Source organism: Cetorhinus maximus, chromosome 14 (genome assembly GCF_964194155.1).
Source record: "Cetorhinus maximus chromosome 14, sCetMax3.hap1.1, whole genome shotgun sequence".
NCBI classification, from domain to species: domain Eukaryota; kingdom Metazoa; phylum Chordata; class Chondrichthyes; order Lamniformes; family Cetorhinidae; genus Cetorhinus; species Cetorhinus maximus.
The window spans coordinates 17,828,593-17,851,237 of record NC_135892.1 but is presented as its reverse complement, the minus strand read 5'-3'; the positions used below and the strand labels follow the sequence as shown (position 1 = coordinate 17,851,237).

Below are 22,645 nucleotides of genomic sequence, written 5' to 3'. Positions count from 1 at the left end.
GCAACTGTGGCATATTTACAAAGGGCTTGATTACATGTACATTAGAGATGTTACAAACTAGTAAGATAGACACGATACAAAACAATTTCCACCTCCTCTCAGTTGGAACAAGGATTATTCTGGGACAAATATCATCAGAATACTGGGATCCTTCCTGGTCATGAATCTTTTCTTTTGAGATCTGTCTTGAACATTTATACGCCTTGTGCCTTAGTCACATTACATGCAGCTGAGCTTGTTCTGCAATCTACTTTGGACCATTAAGAATTTCAAGTCGGCCTTCTTTCTTGCCGTTCTTTTGATGCTGTCACTGCATCTCCTGCAGTTCAGGGTTCACCCATTGATTTTAATTGGATTTTTTTTATTTTAAATTATCGTTTACATCAGCCACATTAAGGCGGGATTTAATGCCCTCCCCTGAGGTGAGTTTGGAGGGGGGGGTGGCATTTAATCAGGCGAGAAGGTGCCAGGCGAGGACCCAGCCACCTTCGCCTCTGCCCCGATTAAGTCTGGTGTGGGCAAGCTCCTTCCCACCCCTGAAGCCAGTTGAGGCCCTTAAGTGAGCAATTAGTGCCCAGTTAAGGGTCCCGTCCCACTGCCACTGCCTTTGGTATTCAATCAGCGGTGGGTGGGTGAGTCGCCACACAGGAAGCCCGAAAAGCAAACCTTGTCGGGTTTGCTTGCAGGATCCCTGGTTGGTTGGGGTTGCGGGGGGGTGGGGTGGTGCTCAGGAGGGAATGGGAGGGTCGCCTGTCAGGCACTCAGGGCCAGATCACAGACCCAGCATCAGGAAGGCAGGGATGGAACCCACTGAGAGCCACCTCCCTGCCCTTTCTTCCAACCCCCCCCCTCTAGCCAGTGGACCTGCCTCCTTTCCCACAACCCCCATCCTGCTCTCGCTAGCCCTGTGGCCTGGGTCCCTTGCTGATCCTGGGTCTCAGTTAGGTGCATCGCCAGCAGCTGGCACCGCTCCACCAATGCCTGGAATTTAAAATTCTTATCCTTGTGTTTAAATCCTTTCCCAGCCTCCCTAACTTAACATATTCCAGCTCTACAAGCCTCTGAGAATGATCTGTTCCTCCAATTCCAGCCTCTTGTACATTTGCCACTTTTTTCGCCCCATCATTGGCGATCGTGTTTTCGGTTGTCTAAGGCCAAAGCTTTGAATTCCTTCTCCATCTCGCTTTTCTTCTTTAAGACCCTCCTTAAAACCTACCTCAGTGACCAAGCTTCCCACCCTAATATCACCTCATGCGGCTCCTGTCAAACATTGCTTGATTACGCTCCTGTGAAGAGCCCTGGGATATTTTACTATGATAATAATGCAAGTTTTTGTTGAAGAAAATGCCTTTTTGAGTTGATGTACCGTTTCGCCTGAATAAAATTTGAACTGTGTGAAATGTGTATGTCGATCCCGTTCTCGGAACCATTTTATGCCAGCACCTCATTAACCACTGACTGTGTCCAACATCGCGTTCACTCACGCTTACCAGGATGTCTTGATATGTGCGAAATATCTCACCGAGGATGTAGGTTAGAACTATTGTAGTGGAATTGTACCCCTCCATCGTAGCCAAAATCTGGGCATCTCTTTGACAGTCTGTGTGTTTGGTGCTTCTGGGAATCTTGTATTCTGCTGTGTGCTGTGTGCTGTCCAGTCACGTTTTAAATATGGCACAGGGCCAGATTAGCTTCAAATATAAAGTGAAGAGCCTCTCTGCACTCCCATTGTCTGCTGTTTCATAGTAAACACTTAAAAGCCCTGTAATAATCAACAATAGTTCTGAATTTTGCTCCTAATATCATAAGGTGTAACATTGCATTGATCAATTATTGTTCCATTTGTCGTGAGATAACTTCACAAGCAAAAGCATAGTTGGAGAAGGCAGTTGGACATCTTGCCCTATTAGCATGCTCCACCCATACCTGGCCCTCCCACTTCCCTCAGCTACTTTCCTCTTGAAAGATGCCAGAGTTCTTTCTTCCACTACACTACTGGGAAATGATTTCAGGAACCCATCGTGCTCTGAGTCCTTCATCTAACAGAGTAATAGGTTAATATCTAAACACCCAGTGTATTTTACCACCCATCCGGCAATGATGCTTGGCTGCAGGTCAGAAGACCTGTGTTTTTTTGTTCATTCCTGTTTATATGTGGACTGTTCAGCTTGACTCTGTTGGTAGTGGAATCACCTGAGTCAATATTCAAACGTCCCCAAGGGTTTGGACATCTATCTAGCTATGAGGGTCCTAGAGGAACTGACTCCTTCCTGACCTAGTCCTGAACTTGCATTTGACCAGTTTGTGCTCATGTCCCTTTGTCTGTGGTCCCAGCTGCCCAGAGAACGTCATATATAAGAGCTTCTGTGGAAGCCATTTTGGATCTTGCACCAAATAAATTTGTTGTGATCAAGGAGTCAGAGGTGGAAAAATTAGTCCTATTGTTTTCTTTTAAGAAATGGGGTGATTGAAGATGAAGCTTTTAGATAGAAAACTACCAAAGATTTTGAAGTAGAATTGGAACAGAGGTTGTCCCAATCTCCCGCTATAACTTCCAACCCAAGATTCAGGTAATCCTGAAGCAACAGCTTAAATGGTTGTTTTTTTTTTTAAAGCCGCTTATGCCATTTATCCACTGATTTCCTACCAGGAACACATGACATAAAATCAATGTAAATCAGTGAGTGAGGGTTATCAGCCATAGTGGGAGCCATGGAACACTTTGGCATGGATTTTCAACCTGTTGTCTGGCCATTAAACCTGATGATGGGATAAACCTCCCACTACAGAAAAGTGCCAGTTTTTATTCTTAATGATTTTTATAAAGGACAACCAGTCCACTTGGCCTGTCTTAACACCTGGGAATTAGTTAAAAATCTTCCCCTCCATTTCTTTGTACAGTTTCTAAACCATTCAATGAAATGTCTCAAAATCTTCTGCAAAAAATAAGGTTACAGCAATTTAATATCACAGTGCTAGTGAGATTTACAGTCTATTGATTGTCACTGGCAGCCTCTGCTCAAGAGTTTCACGTGACCACATCCATTAAGTAATGGTATTTCAGACCACATCCTGAGGCAAACTCGGCCATTCTACATCCCAGTTTAGCTGATTGCCGTGATCATTACTTTTCTATTTGAATCCCTTTGTAATCTTTTCAGGTTGGCTTTGTTTTCAACCTCTGGCAAGAATATGGCAATATGATTATGTCTGAGTACAACAGGCCTCTGAATAATAAGTGTTACTGTGAGCATTTCAACACGTAGTTTGAAGATATTAGTGCCAGACTTCGCTGGAAGTGTGAACCTAACAGCATCTGCCATTAATTAGAATGCCCTTGCACATTTAAGTTTATAATTTGCTTGCAAATTGCTGAAAGTGCAGGCTTATAACATTGCAGCAAGGGAAACTCAATATCTGGGACCTAGGGCAAGTGACTGTATATTTTCTTAACCAATTAACTTGAAGGATTGTGAAATTAACAGTTCAAGTACTGAGGAGGAAATCAGGGTGGGAAAATGCAATGTCAAATCAGGTACAGAAGCGGAAATAAAAAGACGAAAAGGAAGATTGGATTAAGAGAGAAAAAGAAGAGATGGAAAGGAGAAGTAAACAAAATAAAATTTCCTTTTTTAAAGATCTCCAACAACAATTAAATGTTGAAGGAATAAGGCTCTGCACTTGTAATAGTTAATTTTAATTGCCAGAGAAGTTGTTTGGCAATAATTAACCCTACCACGTTGTTAAAATAGTGATTAGACTGAAACAGACAATACTTTCAGTGGTCAGTTTAATTTGTAGCTTAACACACAAGTAAAGCAACTTCATGCCATTCAATGCATTTCAATGGTGAGCCAGAGAATGAGCTATTCCGCAAAGCTAATGGCAAGCAACTCGGATGGCAACTTCTGGATATTTGAGTTTAACAGTGCATCTTTCCATTGCCCAAAGTTATTTGAAAGGAAAATCTGGGCCATTAGAGATCATCCCGTTGAGAAATGATTGGGCCAGTAATGTAGAGAACTGTCTTCATGAGTTCCACATTACCCTGATCTAAGTCGTGCCTGACTGCTCCTCAAGTGCACGCTGATCCATGTGTAGAAGGGCCACATTCAAGAGAAACTCTGTAATCATTAAAAACACCCTAAATCTTTTTAACACAAATTACGAATAAGACTTTCTCTTATACCTGTCTCACCCTGTGCTAAGCTCTCATTCTGACTCCCAAACTGACGTCTCATCACTATTGAGCTTCCCTGTACTCCTTATTGTTGATTGGCTGCATGAGTAGGTTGAAAACTATCTTTCATATTAACATGTAGAGCCTAATTGATATAACTTGAAAAAGAAAAAGAAAACATTGAAGATTTTAAAAATTATTGCGATGTAAAGACTTTGTTTTTCCGCGGTCTCTCTCTTATCTTTGGAGTTTTCCTTATTTACTCTTTCCCAGGATGTGGGCATTGCTGACTAGGCCAGCATTTATTGCCCATCCCTAATTGCCCTTGAGAAGGTGGTGGTGAACTGCTTTCTTGAACCGCTGCAGTCCATGTGGTGTACGTATACACACAGTGCTGTTAAGAAGGGAGTTCCAGGATTTTGACCCAGCAACAGTGAAGGAACGGTGATATGTTTTCAATCAGGGTGGTGTGCAGCTTGGAGGGGAATTGCAGGTGGTGGTGTTCCCATGTATCTGCTGCCCTTGTCCTTCTAGGTGGTAGAGGTCGTGGCTTTGGAAGATGGTGTTGGAGGATCCTTGGTGAGTGGCTGCAGTGCAGTCTGTAGATGGTACACACTGCTGGCACTGTGCGTTGATGGTGGAGGGAGTGAATGGTTAAGGTGATGGATGGGATGCCAATCAGGTGGGTTGCTTTCTTCTGGATGGTGTCAAGCTTCTTGAGTGTTGTTGGAGCTGCACTCATCCAGGCAAGTGGAGAGTATTCCTTCACACTCCTGACTTGTGTCTTGTAGATGGTGGACAGGTTTTGGGGATTCAGGAGGCGGGTTCCCAGCCCTATTCTTCAGTGTGAGCTTGGGCAGTGAGTGTTAACAGATTATTCAACCATGGGAGTACCACCACCTGACCTCACTCTCTTTTAATAGTGCTTGTGGCTGCCCAGTGGAGGAATTCAAGCCAATTTACCTTCCCTAAACCAGGGGTGTTGTGGATTATTGCAGAAACTGAAACTCAAATCAGTTTACGACATGGATTGGGGAATCGAACCTGGAATTTTCCAGATCTGTACTGCTCTGCTGCTCACTAATTGAAACTTGGGCCGAGCCTGAAACCTGGGCTTTTAAGCATTAGGCTGGTATAGGTAGCTCCCAATGCCCAAGTGATGCTCTGTGAAAGTTAGCTGGGCCCCTTTTTGAAGGGATGAGAAAACAGCAGCACAGAGCAGCAAGTGCACAGAGGGAATTTAATTTACAATATATTCCAAAAGATATTAAGGTGCTTTAATTTTTATTCATGATGTTACTGACGTATAGAACCAATTTAGTATGGTCTTTGGAGAATTCTTTCATACATTGGGAATTAGCATTAGTATCAGCAAAGACAGTATCAATAACCCTAATGACTGCCTACATTAATATTTATTTCTTCCTACAATTTATGTCACTTGCCGTAAAGTTTCAATATAAATATTATTTATGAGCTTCCAACAACATATCCACACCATCACTACAAACACCTATTTCCATCTCCTTAACATCGCCCGACCTCTGTCCCACCTCAGCTCATCATCGACTGCAGAGACCCTCATCCATGCCTTTGTTACCTCTGGACTTGACTATTCCAAAGCACTCCTGGTCAGCCTCACACGTTTCTATCCTCTGTCAGCTTGAACTCGTCCGAAGCTCTGCTGCCCATGACCTAACTCGCACCAAGTTCTGTTCACCCATCATCCCTGTGCTCATTCATTTCCTATGAACCCAGTCAAGCAATGCCTCAATTTGAAAATTCTCATCCAACTCCCTCCATGGCCTCGCTTCTTCCTATCACTGTAGTCGCCTCCTGCCCTATCACACCCTGCACTCATATAATCTTGGCTTTTTCAGCATTCCAGATTTTAATTGCTTCATCGTTGGAGACCATGTTTTCAGTTGCCCAGACCCTAAGCTCTGGAATTATCTCCCTAAACCTCTCTGCCTCTCTACCTCTCTTTCCTCCTTTTATCAGCTCCTTAAAACCTACCTCTTTGCCCAAGCTTTTGTTTATTGGCTTTTTAGTATCTCCTTACATGGCTCAATGTCAAATTTTGCTTTATAATGCTCCTGTGAAGTGGCTTAGGCTATTTTATTATTTTAAAAATGTTATAAAAATACAAAGTTTTGTTCTTCATCTTACCACAATCAAGCACCTAAATAGTTAATCTGACACATAAAGTGTTTTCAATGACAAAGCATGTCATTTGAACTAAAACTCTACTCTAAAGGAATGTAATACTGTTTACATAGAAACATTAGGGAGAGGAGCTGGCATTCAGCCCCTCAAGTTGGTTCTGTCATTCGATTAGATTATAGATGTTCTCTACCTCAGGTACATTTACCTGCCTGTGTCCTTTGATATCCCTTACCCAACAAATATTTATCTCAGTCTTGAAAGCTCTGATTGTCCCAACTCCTACAGCCTTTTGGGGGAGTGGGTTTTGGTTTGTGGGTCACTGGCACCAGTACTGGAAAAAGTGGAGGCTAAACTGTTGGGATGGCCTACAACTGAACTGTGCTGGGGCTGATGCTCTAGTGAGCTGCGTCAACTAGGAAGTAGAGAGAGTTTTAACTAAATAGTGGGGGCAAGGGATCAAATTTGGGAAGATATGATAAACCAAAGAGTAGAGATAAGGCAAGAGAGCAATGTGCTAATATGGGAAATGATAAACAGAACGTGACAGGAAGGGAAAGAGGGTACAAATCTAAGAGTAAATCAGCAGATAAGGCTAGAAGTTACAAAAATAATGAAAGGACAAAACTAAAGGCTCTGTATCTAAACACACATAGCATTTGAAACAAAACCAGATGAACTGATAGCGCAAATAGAAATAAGTGATCAGATAGCCATTACAGTGACATGGCTGCAGGATGATATAGATTGGGACCTGAATGTTGAAGGGTACATGACATTTAGGAGGAGCAGGAAGTTAGGAAAAAGTGGAGGGGTAGCTCTGTTAATTAATGATAGTGTTAGCACATTAGAGAGGGATGACCGAAGTTCAGGAAACCAGGGTGTAGAAGCGGTTTGTGTTGAGATGAGAAATGATAAAGACAATTTGTGGGAGTGGTGTACAGGCCTCTTAATTGTAACTTTATGGTAGGACAGAGTATAATGGAAGGGATAATGGGAGCTTGTCAGAAAGGCACAGCGATAATTATGGGGTATTTTAATCTACATAGAGACTGAAAAAAATCATATGGGCAACTGTAGTGTATATGAGGAGCTCATAGAATGTTTTTGGGATAGTTTCTTAGAACAGCATGTTCTGGAGCCAACCAGACCTGGTATTGTTCAACAAGATAGGATCAATTGATAACCTCATAGTGAAGGCACTCCTAGATGGAAGCGATCATATGATTGAAATTTACACTCAGTTTGAGGGGAAGAGTGGATCTGAGACTAGTATTTTAAACTTAAATAAGAGCATTTATGAGGGCATGAAAGCAGAGCTAGTAAAGTGAACTGGCAAATGAGGATAAGGGATACGTCAATAGAGATGTAGTGGCAGACTTTTAAAGGTATATTTCAGAATACACAGAATAGATACATTCCAATGAGAAAGAAAAATTCCAAGGGGAGGACCCACCATCTGTGGTTAACTAAAAAAGTTAAAAACAGTATTAAATTTAAATAAAATAAAGTTGTGCAAAGATGGGTGGCAGGTCAGAAGATTGGACAGAATATAAAGAACAGCAAAGGATGACAAAAAGATTAATAAGGAGGGAAAAATTAGAGTACGAGAGGAAGCCAGCTAGAAATATAAAGACAGATAGTAAGAGTTTCTATAGATGTTTAAAAAAGGAAAGAGTTAGCAAAATGAGCATTGGTCCTATAGAAAGCGAGTCTGGGGAATTAATAATGGAAAATAAGGAGATGGCAGATGAATTGAACAGGTATTTTGCATCAGTCTTCACTATAGACGATACAAGCAACATCCCAGAAATAGCTGTAAATCAGGAATTGGAAGGGAGGCAGGAACCCAGGAGAATTACAAACACCAGAGAAGTAATATTGAGCAAATTGGTGGAGCTGTGGGCTGACAAATCCCCGGGTCCTGATAGACTTCATCCCAGGGTCTTAAAAGAAGTGGCTAGTGAGATTGTTGCTGTATTGGTTTTAATTTTCCAAAACTTCCTGGATTCGGGGAAGGTTCCATTAGATTGGAAAATAGCAAATTTAACCCCTTTATTCAAAAAGGGAGTGAGACAGAAAACAAGAAAATACAGGCCAATTAGCTGAACATTTGTCACAGTGAATATGTTAGAAGCTGTTATTAAAGATATTATAGCAGGGCACTTAGAAAAATTCAAGGCTATCAACATGGTTTGGTGAAAGGGAAATCATGTTTAACCAATTTATTGGCGTTCTTTGAAGGAATCACATGTACTGTGGATAAAGAGGAACAGGTGGATGTGCTGTACTTGAATTCCCAGAAGGCATTTCATAAGGTGCAACCTCAAAGGCTATTGTGGAAATTAAAAGCTCATGGTGTAGGCGATAACATATTGGCATGGATAGAAGATTGACTAGCTAACAGGAAACAGAGGGTAGCGATAATGGGTCTTTTTCTGATTGGTGGGGTTTAACAAGTGGTGTGCCACAGGGATCAGTGCTGGAACCTCAACTTTTTATAATTTATATAAATGACTTGAATGAAGGGACCAAAGGTATGGTCGCTAAATCTGCTGATGACACAAAGATAGGTAGAAAAGTAAATTGTGGAAAGGATGTAAGGAGGCAACAAAGTTACACAGATAGGTTAAGTGAGTGGGCAAAGATCTGGCAAATGGAGTATAATGTGGGCAAATGTGAAATTGTCCATTTTGGCAGGAAGAATAAAAAAGCATATTATCGAAATGGTGAGAGATTGCAGAGCTCTGAGATTCAGGGGGATCTGGGTGTCCTGATGCATGAATCACAAAAGGCTAGTATGCAGGAACAGCAGGTAATTAGAAAAGCTAATAGGATGTTATCATTTATTGTGAGGGGAATTGAATACAAAAGTAGGGAGGTTATGCTTCAGTTGTACAGGGCATTGATGAGATCACATCTGGAGTACTGTGTACAGTATTAATCTCCTTATTTAAGGAAAGATGTAAATGTGTTAGTCTAGTAAACCTATAAAATGCTTCTAACACATTTACATCTTTCCTTAAATAAGGAGATTAATACTGTACACAGTATTCCAGATGTGATCTCATCAATAACAGGAATGGGCGGGTTGTCTTATGAGGAAAGGTTGGACAGGTTAGGCTTGTATCCACTGGAGTTTAGAAGAGTAAGAGGCGACTTAATTGAAATATTTAAGATCCTGTGGGATCTTGACACAGTGGATGTGGAGAGGATGTTTCCTCTTATGGGAGAATCTAGAACTAGAGGTCACAGTTTAAAAATAAGGGGTCGCTCATTTAAGACAGGTGAGGAGATTTTTTTTCTCTCAGAAGGTCATAAGTCTTTGGAACTCTCTTCCTCAAAAGGCGGTGGAAGCAGAGCCTTTGAATATTTTTAAGGCAGAGCTAGGTATATTCATGATTAACAGAGGGAGGGTGGGGTGGAAGGTTATTGGGCAGGAATGTGGAGGTTACAATCACATCAACCATGATCTTATTGAATGGCGGAGCAGGCTCGAGGGGCCGAGTGGCCTATTCCTGCTCCTAATTTGTATGTTTGTATGAAAGAGTTCCAGATTTCTACTCCCCTTTATGTGAAAATGCGCTGCCTGATTTCACCCCTAACTGGCCTAGATCTAACTTTAAGATTATGTCCTCACATCCTTGCCACTGTCACACGAGAACATAAAAATTTCTCTGTATCGATCCTATCAAATCTTTTTAAACGCATAACACCTCAATTAGATCACCTCTTAAACTCAACGGTATAGAAGCCAAGTTTATGTAATTTGCCCTAACAATTTAATTCCCTAAGTCTCTCTATCATTCTGGTGATTCTGCACTGTACGGTACACCCTCAAAGGCCAATATACTCTTCCTCAGGTGAGGGGCTCAAAACTGTACTCCAGGTGAGCTGTGACCAAAGTTCTGTGCAACAGAAGCATCTCTTCCACCTCTTTGTTTTGCAGCCCCCTTGAGATAAAAGTTTACATTTTGCCTTTTTGATTTTTTTTTTCGTGGCTGTCTGCTAGCTTTAAACAATTGTATACTTGGACCCCCAAAACTCTTTGCTCCTCCACAGTTTCTAGTCCATTGATCATTGAAGAAAATATTCCAAATTACCGTCTTGGGTCCAAATCAGATGACCTCACACTTGTCCGCATTGAACTGCGATTTGCCTATGTACCGACTTGATCTGTTTACAATGATGTTTACGCAGTTGGTTATTTTCATAAACGAGACAAAGATATCTACTGTTTTGCCTTTAAGTGCTGAAATTCCAGGAAGCTGCAGAGCTTTTTTAAGAAGTAGCTCACTAAACTTATGTCTTCAATTTGGTGTTTCAGGAATGAAGGGAAATGTGTTGAAGGGATGGTGGAAATATTTGATATGCTCCTAGCAACAGTGTCACGATTCCGACTGCTAAAACTCCAGTGTGAGGAGTACATCTGCCTGAAGGCCATCATTCTGCTGAATTCCGGTAAGTTATAGCTTCACTTTGGATTATCCTTTTACTCACACATTCTGTGATTGACATTATACATCACATCGACATGTCTGTGCAGACTATACACCAGTGCTTATGAGATTATATATTGATAAAACAGTATCCAAATGGATCAACATGCTGAGATACTTGTGATGTCCCACCTACTATCTTCACAGAGCAAGAGATGGTCTTCACTCTGCACCTGAAGAACACTGGTCACCATCATCACATGCACACAGATTGAGACAAAGTTAATCAGCACTGTAGAGGAAGAAGCTCAGGGTGAAGAAGAAGGCATAATTAAAAAGGAGAAGTAGCATGGATCAGGGAACGATGATAAGAGATGTTCAGAACAGAGATTACCCCTCCTGAGCTGACTAGGGATACAGACCTTTCTCATGGCAGATACTAGAAGATGCCGTGTTTTGAGGAAACACTAATCTCCAAATACACAGCATTGAGGGGTGATATTGCCTGGCTATTGGTTGGGTTACAGGAATTGAGCAGCTTAGAACACCAGTGGCAACCTCCGTGATGTAGGTCCTCGGCTCAGTGATGGGTGCCTCTCCTGCGACTGTTCCCACTGCTCCAATGGGAGCTTTGGGTTTCGAACTCCGAGGAGCCCTCACAGATGGTTTCAACTTACTTGTATAACAGCAACGGATTGGAGAGAGCCTCTGTGTTCAGACAACATAGTGGGCAAAATGAGGAAATGGCTTCTGTAATCACTCGAGAGAGGAGCAGGTTTGGTGCAAAAAGGCTTAACTTTTATTCAGGACACATGTAGGGACGCTTACAGGCTTGTCGCCATCTCCCTGTCAGGAGCCACACCCTCAAAGCATTGCCCACACAAAAAACTTATTGAAGTCTCCGCAACCACGTCACACGATGGCTGGTTGACAGGAGGGAGGGACAATAAATCTAGTTACTACATTTCCTCCCCCCTTAAGTTCCTTACATTAACAACAATATCATGTCTGAAAATTAACAAATGTAACGTCTCTTGTGACTACGGATGAAGGTGGTCTGTGGGGACGACCTTGAGGCTAGGCCGTTCTTCCGCATCGCGGTCTGTCATGTTCAGAGGGATGGTAGCAGGTACTCTGTGTTTCTGGTACTTGGCCCTCCCCATTTGATTAGCTTTTTGCCCTCCTTCGAGTTGGATTTCCCTTTGTTATCAACTCGTCTGCTTTTTTCTGGACACTTTGGGTTTGGCCCATTCCTTCCGAGGGGAATTTGTGCTCTGTTCATTCTGGAGTGGACTCGGAGCTTCTTTTCCTGTGGTGTCCACCATGTCCTTGTTGGATTGCAAATGGAACTTTCATTTCCACTTGTCTCACAATCTCAGCCAAGCTGTTTTGCAAGCTTATGAATCTTTTCATTCCGCTCAATCTTTTCTTCTCCTAGTGCCTTGTGTTTCAGTGTTGAATTTACATTTTCTGATCTCATTTCTGTCTTTTCCTTCTCTGTCTGCAACAGACCTTTCTCCTTGTCCATCATTTTGGATTCACTGTTGGCCAGGTCCGTCTCTGGCGAAGCCTGAACTCGTTTCAGTTCTGTAATTGTGTTTCTCATGGCTTCATTATCCGCTCATAACTTGGAAAGTCCCACGGCTTTTCCTTTCAATGCCTCCTCTTTTCCATTCAATGGTTTTGTCAGCTCTTCGGTCAGTTCCTTGCAGCTTTTGGCTTCCTCCTGTAATATTGAACATTGCTGAGTCTTCTCTGCCAACTGGCTCTTCAGTTTGTTCAGTGTTACATTCATTTTCCTTTTCTTTGCGAAGCTCACTTGTTTCATCTTCAGCTTTCCTGTAATTCAGTGAAGCCTCCTTGACTTCTGAGCTTCCATTCTGCTGCTTAAGATGGTCTTCATTTCTTCATGTTGCTGAATGGTCACTCATTCCTTTTCCATTTGATCCTGAGGGGCAATCAACTGTTTATTCTCTTGTTGACCTCACTCTTGGGCCTCTTGTTGCCTTCTCTCTGGGGTATTTTTATGCCCTCGGCGGAGTTGCCCTTCACTGAGGTACTTGAACGTGTGCTCCCCAACAACGGTAGCTGAAGCATCGGTGTCCACCTCCACCTGCTGTTACTCGCCATTCACCCGCACTGTCACTGTAACAGGCTCAGATTTAACAGCATTCACACGATACAGAGTGTACATCAGCAGCATCAGCTTCTGCAGTGTCAGTTAACTCAATCAGATTCGTTCTGCGCTTTGCCGTTTGTTTGTTCCTTGTTCTGCACTGCCTAGTACCAGGTGTCCTGTCTTGTGGCAATAGTTGCACTCTGTCTCTCTAAATCTGCATCTGCCTGCTCCATGATTCCCGCCACATCTATAGCAAATGCATACCTTGTCAGCTGACGCATTGTAACTCGTCTTCCTGGCTCCTTGTTCGGCGGACAGGGAATCGCGCTGACAATCTGCTGTGCCACTCCTTGCGCTACGCTCAGCGGCAGGCTTCTGCCTAACTTGGTGCACTGCCCCATTATTCACGTGCTGCAAATCCTGAGAATCGTTTGCGGCGCTCTCCATGGCGAGAGAACGTTCCAGAGCGTGTTTGAAAGTAATATCCAATTCGGCAAGCAAGCGGCGCTGTATGGCGTTGTCACTCGCCCCGCATACAAGTCTGAGCCGCAGCGTATCATTTCAAGGCATCCCCGAACTCTCAGTACTCGGTCAGATGTTTCAGGTTCACCACAAAGGTAGCAACAGATTCCCTGGAGCATGAACTCTCGTGTTGAACTTTAAGCGATGCATAATTACAGACCGTTTTGGCTGATGCGACTTCACAAGCTCCCCTAACTCCTTGTACGACTTAGTACTGGGCATATTCGGGGCAGCCGGGTTTCTGATAAGATTATACGTTCTGCTTCCACACACACACTCAGCAGGATAGCTCTACGTTTATCTTCGTCAGTAATTTCATTCGCAATCAAATAGAAGCTGAGTCTCTCGGCGTACTGACTGCAATCCCCTGCATCCACATCGTACGGATCTACCCACCCGAACAACGGCCTGATCTGTAAGTCTTCTTTATCTTTTTGCCTCTGCAAGCGTCGGCTGTTTTCCTTTTCCTCGCGTTTACCACTTTAAGCGTGGTTACCGCTTTAAGACAGTGACCATTTTGTTCAAACCACGGCTGTCGGCAGCTTGTCGGTCCTGGCTCTGCGGTTTTCCTGCTCTTTTTGGGATCTCGGCTGGGATTCACCGGCAATCGGGGCTGGATTGCTTTTTCTGTGCCCTCTTTTAAAGAAAACACCGTGGGAACTCTTCCCCTGTTGCTGCTTCTTGAACTCTGCAGGTCCCGTCTATTTTAAACTTCAAGGCTGTCTGCGGCCCTCAGCTCCCAGAGTTTCCCGTGCTTCCCGGGATCCCTGTGATCATGGGCCGCTTCCCTTTTTAAAGAAAAGCTTTTGAAACTGTTAGAACTGCAGTAACTCTTTTTCTGGGCGCATTTTTTTTTTAAAACTCTGCAGGGCCCTCGTTGTTTTTGAACCGTGTGTTACTCACAGCAACCAGGGCAAAGTGAACGGCATAAGTTGGCTTTCTCCTCGTCGCCAGATGTAATCGCTCGAGGGGGGAGTAAGTTTGGTGCGAAAAGGCTTAACTTTTATTCAGGACATTCGAGATGCTTACAGGCTTGTCGCCATCTTTCTGTCAGAAGCCACACCCCCCCCACCCCAAAGGCCCCCTGAGGATTCGGACCGTGTGGACCCTTCCAGGTATCAGGCAGCCTTCCGTTACCCTGGTGATGGGGATTGTGGTCTCCGCTGGTGGCACCTCCTCTGAGGAGGAAGAGAGGGGCAGAAGGGAGAGGAGGCCAGGTGGCCCAATACAGCTTCCAGGGGAGGGACCTGTGGGAGGAGAGGCGCAGGTACGAGGGGCGCAGGGCCAGCAGGTAGCCCAAGGCGGAAGGGGCCACAGAAGACGCCACTATCCTGCTGCCAGGGTTTACAGGCTGCAATGCAGCTACCTCAATATGTCCGAGGTGCAATGCCGAAGGAGGCTCCGCCTCTCCAGGGCGACCGTGACCTCCATTTATCAGATGATTGGGCCTGAGATTAGGTCCAACTGTGTGGGTGGACACCCCATGCCAGGGGCTCTGAAGGTCTCAGTGGCCCTCAACGTCTGTGCCTCCGGCTCTTTTCAGGGGGGACCTTTGTGGAGTCTCCCAATCAGCTGTCCACAGTTGCATCAAGCTGCTGACAGAAGCTCTGTTCAGGTGGGTAATGGCATTGATTCATTTCGTATGGATGAGGCTAGCCAGGCTGAGCAAGCCTGAGGGTTTGCAGCGATTGCTGGGTTCCCTCACATCCAGGGTGCAATCGACTGCGCACACGTGGCCATCAAGGCGCCAGCGGGTCAGCCGGGTGCCTTCGTCAACAGGAAGGGGTTGCACTCAATGAACGTACAGATAGCTTGTGACCATAAGACGCAGACTCTGCAAGTCTGTGCAAAGTACCCTGGCAGCCCCCATGACTTTTATATCCTGAGACAGTCCCAGGTGCCATGGCTATTTGTTAATAAGGTGGCTTATGACGCCTCTCCGCCACCCAAGAACAGAGGCAGAGCAGCGTTATAATAGGAGTCATGCCTCCACAAGGGCGGCGATAGAGAGGGCCATAGGTCTTCTGAAGATGCGCTTCCAATGCCTGGACCATTCAGGGCGAGCACTACAATACCCCCCAGAGTGGGTGTCACTGATAGTGGTTGTATGCTGCGCTCTCCACAATCTGGCACTGGCAATGGGGGACCCACTGGAGGAAGAGGATCTTGAGGCAACTCCACAGGCCACAGAGGATGAATCCAGTAGTGAGTCAGAAAAGGGGCACAGTGAGGAGAGAGCTGAGGATGTGTAGGCAGACCTCTGTAACCGCCAGGGAGGCAGGGACACTAGGGATGTCTTGATCCAACGCTCCTTCAGCTAGGCTGCCAAAGATCTGCTTCCATCTCATTCCAGGGCTGCCGCTTCCATCCATGACCCTTTCATTTCAACCCAAAATCCACTCAGTGCCTGTGCAATAAAGGTTAGAGCCACTCACGTCCAGAATTACATACTGGCGTACCCCGCACCAAAACAAAGGTGAAGCGTACTCAGGCCATTACAACAAAAACAAAATTTATATAATTTTCACACTCAAAACAAATTAACATTAGCATCTCTGCTGTTCATTTCTACACCAGTAAACATATAAACAAAACATTACAGAACAGAAGATCACCCGTGAACAGTCCCTCTTGTGCTCATGGTGCCTTAAACTTATGTTTGCAATTGCTACGTCTGGGTGCCTCCCCCCTCACTGGCACTGGCATTGGAAGCAGCTACTGACTCTATTGTCTGGTTGGCCTTGATGACCTTGGCAGTCGTCCTCTGGCCACTGGAGCCTGTGCTGGCCCCGTCCGGGAGGGAGCGGCCAGTGCCATGGCTGGCATCTCCCCAGTCATTACAGCCTCATCAGATGGCATGGTCACTGGCAGAGGGGCAGAGGAGTTGCTGCTGTCATCCAGGGTGCCCTGAGAGGAGCCTGTAGAGATTACAAGCAGCTCATGCGCCAACATGAGACCGCTCTGGACCTCCCTGCTCACCATTGATGGACGGGCACCTAGCTGGGATACTGGGTGCCTCATCCATCTCCCACACTGACACTAACAACTGAGGTCAGTGCCTGTGTGAGGGCTTGCAGGTCTGAGCACAACCCCAGGAACCCCTGATTCTGTCCCTGGAGCTGCCTCTCCATGAGAGTCACCACCCTCTCAATGGAGGAGGCAGTGTGCTCGACCATGAGGGTTACACAGTGCTTATGCTCCGCATGGACTCCTCCACAACAGAGACCATAGAACCATAGAAAAGTTACAGCACAGAAGGAGGCCATTCGGCCCATTTTGTCCATGCCAGCCCGAGGACACCCAGGTGCTCTTTCTAATCTCACCTTCCTGCATTCGGCCCATAGCCCTGCAGCTTACATCAGTTTAGGGGCAGATCCAGGTACTTTTTAAAAGAGATTAAAGTTTCTGCCTCTACCACCAACTTGGGCAGCGAATTCCAGACACCCACTACCCTCTGCGTAAAAAAGGTCTTCCTCATGTCCCCCTACACCTTCTGCCATTTATCTTGAATCTATGTCCCCTGGTTCTAGAATTCTCCATTGTGCAGACCCTCATGGATCTCCGCCAGGTCCTCCCGCACATCTCGCTGAACATCCAGCATCTGCCGCCTAATGGATGACTCCAGACACTCATCATCTGCCTTCGACTCAGCATCATCCTGGCCTCCAGCAGTCTTCCGACTACCTACTCCATGGACACTCTCTGCCTCCACCTGCACCTCAAGCGAGTGTGAAGTGCCCTCACCGCTGTGCTCCGACATTCTAGCCAAAGATCTAACACCCACCAAGGTGTTGGTATGTGTGTTGGTGCCTGGTTCAGAGAGTGGGTGTGACGCAGGTGCAGCTGAAGCCCGGTGGTCCACTGGCATCAGGGGTGGCTTTTTGGGGTCCTGAGATTGAGTGCCTGTTGGTGAATCTAAGGGAGAACAATACATGTCATTAGTTAAAGTCATCACACTGTCACTGTGCATGCCAGGCACCCTGGTGAGACGATGGCGATCTGCATCATGGTGCCATCGTCTTTCAATGAATGGGGACTCCAGTTTTGAGGCTTCCATCAATTAAGAGTCTACACTAGAATGGTTGTACAATCCAAAACTTTCAATTCTGTGCACTGCACTGTTACCTTTGTCTGACACCCCAGCCTCTCTACGACTGCCTGAATGAGGTTCGTGGTGCCTCTCCAGCTCCAAGGTTTCCTGCTCAAATCTGGTCAATGTTAGGAGGTTTGGGGGTTCTCTGCCTGTCCGTGAACTCTCAAAGCTCATCTTCTCCTGAAAGGACAGAGGAGCATTGGTGAGCCCACTCTCTACCTGCAGTGCCATTGCAGCCTGGCCAACCCCACCTGAGGAACACCTCGCAGGGCACATCCGAGTCGTGGCCCTCCAGCAGCAAGACACTCAGTCCAAGCAGTCAGGGCTCACCCCCTTGGCCAGCTCTGGTGTCATTGACAGCTGGCACTCGGACTGTAACACCCCTGAGCTCCACGGTGGGGGGACGGACAGCCCTTAACGCTTCTCCGCATTGATCCATGCCAACACGGCACTCACTCTTGAGGAGTGCAGCAGGTTGTTGAACCTTTTGCAACACTGCACCCATGTGCGCCGCACAACTTTGTGGCTGCTGTCCTGCTCTGCCACCTCCTCCCAAGCTCTTTTTGTCTGGTGCGGTGGCCTCCTCCTGCCATCTCTGGGAACGAGGGTGCCCCTCCTGGCAGCCGCCTCCTCCAGGAGCACCGCGAGGCACTCATCCGAAATCCGGGGCGGGGTGCCGAGTGACCCCCCCTCACCTGCCCTCCCGCCTGGTGTCTCCAGCCGCTGTTGAGGCCATAGCTTCAGTCTCCAGGCCACAGAATATAATTCTTCCTGGCCGCCTTCGAGGAGCTGCCTCTGTCATTTTTAAGCCGGCCGCCAGGTCGCCATTGGACCCAGCGGGCAACAGGCCCCCGCCCGGCCCTTCCCGACCATTGGGAAGCTGCGTTTCACGCTGGGCAGGTCTTAATTAGCCAGCCAATGCCAAATTGCGCCGATAACTGTTGGGGGCCTGTTTCCCTACTGGTCCCAGGCCCTCCAAACGCGCGCGGCCACCAAGGGTAAAATTCAGGCCTCAGTGATGAAAGCAGTTGTTGGGTAGGACTCCTGACCTACCCTGTGTGAATAAAGAACATCATCTTGTGGAGGTGTGTGTTGCCATAGAAGCTGAAAGATGGAAAAGCAATAGGGTTGTTGTGGTGGGTGATTTTAACTTTCCCTGTATTGACTGGGAATCACTTAGTGCTAGGGGTTTGGATGGTGCAGAATTTGTAAGGTGCATCCAGGAGGGCTTCCTGAGACAATATGTAGATAGTCCAACTAGGGAAGGGGCAATACTGGACCTGGTATTAGGGAATGAACCCGGCCAGGTGGTCGAAGTTTCAGTAGGAGAGCATTTCGGGAAAAGTAACCATAATTCAGTAAGTTTCAAGGTACTGGTGGATAAGGATAACAGGAGTCCTTGGGTTAAGGTGCTTAACTGGGGGAAGGCTAATTATAACAATATTAGACAGGAACTGAGGAATCTAGACTGGAGGCGGATGTTTGAGGGCAAATCAACAACTGACATGTGGGGGGCTTTCAAAAGTCAGTTGATAAGAATTCAGGACTGGCATGTTCCTGCTAGGATGAAGGATAAGCATGGCAAGTTTCAAGAACCTTGGATAACGAAGGATATTGTGAGATTAGTCAAAAAGAAAAGGGAAGCATTCGTAAGGGCTAGAAGGCTGGGAACAGATGAAGCCCGTGGAGAATATAAAGAAAGTAGGAAGAAATTTAAGCAAGGAGTCAGGAGGGCTAAAAGGGGTCATGAAAAGTCACTGGCAACCAGGATTAAGGAAAATCCCAAGGCCTTTTATACATATGTAAAAAGCAAGAGGGTAGCCAGGGAAAGGGTAGGCCCACTCAGGGACAGAGGTGGGAATGTGTGTGTGGAGCCAGAAGAAATGGGAGAGATACCAAATGAATACTTCTCATCAGTATTCACCAAAGAGAAGGACTTAGCGGTCGATTTGTCTAGGGAAGAGTGTGTAGATAGCCTGGATCATGTTGAGATCAAAAAAGAGGAGGTGTTAGGCGTCTTGAAGAATATTAAGGTGGATAAGTCCCCAGGGCCAGATGGGATCTACCCCAGAGTACTGAGGGAGGCAAGGGAGGAGATTGCTGGGGCCTTGACAGAAATCTTTGTATCCTCACTGGCTATGGGTGAGGTCCCAGAGGACTGGAGAATGGCCAATGTTGTTCCATTGTTTAAGAAGGGTAGCAGGGATAATCCAGGAAATTACAGGCCGGTGAGCCTTACATCAGTGGTAGGGAAATTATTGGAGAAGATTCTTCGTGACAGGATTTACTACCATTTGGAAGCAAATGGGCGTATTAGTGAGAGGCAGCATGGTTTTGTGAAGGGGAGGTTGTGTCTCACTAACTTGATTGAGTTTTCGAGGAAGTGACAAAGATGATTGACGATGGAAGGGCAGTGGATGTTATATACATAGATTTCAGTAAGGCCTTTGACAAGGTCCCTCATGGCAGACTGGTACAGAAGGTAAAGTCGCACGGGATCAGAGGTGAGCTGGCAAGATGGATACAGAATTGGCTTGGTCATAGAAGACAGAGGGTAGCAGTGGAAGGGTGCTTTTCTGAATGGAAAGCTGTGACTAGTGGAGTTCCGCAGGGATCAGTGCTGGGACCTTTGCTGTTTGTAGTATACATAAATGATTTGGAGGAAAATGTAACTGGGCTAATTAGTAAGTTTGCAGACGACACTAAGGTTGGAGGAGTTGCAGATAGTGAAGAGGATTGTCAAAGGATACAACGGGATATAGATCGGTTGGAGACTTGGGCGGAGAAATGGCAGATGGAGTTTAATCCGGACAAATGCGAGGTAATGCATTTTGGAAGGTCTAATACAGGTAGGAATTATACAGTAAATGACAGAACCCTTAAGTGCATCGACGGGCAGAGGGATCTGGGTGTCCAGGTCCACAGGTCACTGAAAGTGGCAACGCAGGTGGATAAGGTAGTCAGGAAGGCATATGGCATGCTTGCTTTCATTGGCAGGGGTATTGAGTATAAAAGCTGAGAAGTCATGCTGCAGCTGTATAGAACCTTAGTTAGGCCACACTTGGAATACTGCGTGCAATTCTGGTCACCACATTACCAGAAGGATATGGAGGCATTGGAGAGGGTGCAGAGGAGGTTTACCAGGATGCTGCCTGGTCTGGAGGTTATTAGCTATGAGGAGAGGTTGGACAAACTCGGATTGTTCTCACTAGAGCGACGGAGATTGAGGGACGACTTGGTAGAAGTTTACAAAATTATGAGTGGCATGGACAGAGTAGATAGTCAGAAACTTTTTCCCAGGGTGGAAGAGTCAATTACTAGGGGACATAGATTTAAGGTGAGAGGAGAAAACTATAGAGGAGATGTGCGGGGCAAGTTTTTTACGCAGAGGGTAGTGAGTGTCTGGAATTCGCTGCCAGAGGAGGTGGTGGAAGCAGGTACGATAGTGGTGTTTAAGAGGCAGCTTGACAAATACATGAATAGGATGGGAATAGAGGGATACGGACCCCGGAAGTGCAAAATGTTTTAGTTGACGGGCAATATGATCGGCGCAGGCTTGGAGGGCCGAAGGGCCTGTTCCTGTGCTGTACTTTTCTTTGTTCTTTGTTCTTGTTCTGAAGGGCAATGTTTGTGGTTGTGTAAGACGTATCTTTCTTGTATTGACTATTGAAAGTGGAAATTCCTTTTAATGTGAAGTATCATTTGGCTACTAATTCATGTTTAATTTGCACTGGTTCTGATTTATGTTACAAAAGTTAGAAAAGTGAAATCCTGTTGGTAAGTTCTTCATTGGGGAGTTGTTTGATAAATTTGGTTATTTTGGTTTACGGTTCCCCCAAAGGGATTGTAACACAAGGTTATAAAATAATGTTTTAACACAAGGAAATCTCAGAATATACAGACCAATTTATATTATGAAGAACGTCATGTGCACAGGATACTGAAAATATTGAGACAAGGTGTGAGACATTAGCCAGGGAGCCAGAACGTGACATTGGTAGTATAGAAAAGTGTATAGAGACATAGGAGCAGCAGAAGGCCATTCAGCCCCTCAGACCTGCTCCCCCATTCAACTATATCATGGCTGATCTCTATTTCAACTCCATTTATCTGCCTTGGTTTCGATATCTCCTACCCAATAAAAATGATTAATCACAGTTTTGAAATTTTCAATTGGCCAAGTCTCAACAGCTTTTGCGGGAGAGAGTTCCAGGTACCCTTACATACAAAGTATGTGCTCCACAATCTTATTAGAAATGGAACACACTGTATCTGAATTTAGTGGAATGTTTTTCAGTGTGAATTTAAGTAGCGCCTGCCAATGGATAGAGGGCTGAGTGGTTCTTCTTTCCACTATGGCTGCAGAGTCTGATTGCTGGGATCACCCGGTGAAAATTGGGGTGCAAGATAGAGCAGTGAATCCTCACAGACTGGCTCTCTCTTTCCATCTCTCCAACATGCTGAAGGTGAACAGGATAACTCTTTGGAGGCTGGGACTGCGGACGCACACTTTTATTGGGCACTGGATTTCAGATTGATGTTTCTATTCCATGCGGGCACCTGCGGTCCAAATCCCAGGGCTCTGACCCTCAGGAAGGACGGGAGCTGGACTCAGCCGCCAAGTTCCTGCTTCATTTCCACCAGCCCTTGCTCTTGCTCAGCCGCTGTCGGTGATTCAGCCAGTACTCAATCTGGACCGGAGGGTACTGCAGCAGAACCTCTCCTCGGCAGTTTTGATGTTGACATCTACCCTGCTGTTGAGTTTGCTTTTTACTGATCGCCAAGGCGACGGGGGTATCTGTGGTACCAAGAAAATTCTCACTCACTTCGCCAACCTCATCCAAATGGCACCACTTGCTGTATCTCAGGAGTGGAACAAAACCTTTTAAACAACAAAACACACACGAAGCAGATTTTTTTTCTTGCATTTAAAGGTTGATGCTGTATGTGTTAATGAGAGAAAGGTTTTGCATTTAAATAGTGCCTTTCAGGACAATGCCACCGGGGAGGCGATGACGTAGTGGTAGTGTTGCTGGACTAGTAACCCAGAGAGCCAGGGTAATTCTCTGGGGTACCTGGGTTCAAATCCTGCCACAGCAGAGGGTGGAATTTGAATTCAATAAAAAATC

At 45.6% G+C, this 22,645-nt stretch overlaps 1 protein-coding gene across 1 annotated transcript in view; it reads left to right on the top strand.

The window, feature by feature from the left end:
* Nucleotides 1–22,645, top strand: part of esr1 (estrogen receptor 1) — a 249,542-nt gene that overhangs the window by 191,436 nt on the left and 35,461 nt on the right. The window contains exon 6 of the mRNA XM_078556590.1: nt 10,671–10,804. Within this exon, the coding sequence (XP_078412716.1) occupies nt 10,671–10,804 (134 nt within the window). The remainder of the gene's footprint in view (nt 1–10,670; nt 10,805–22,645) is intronic.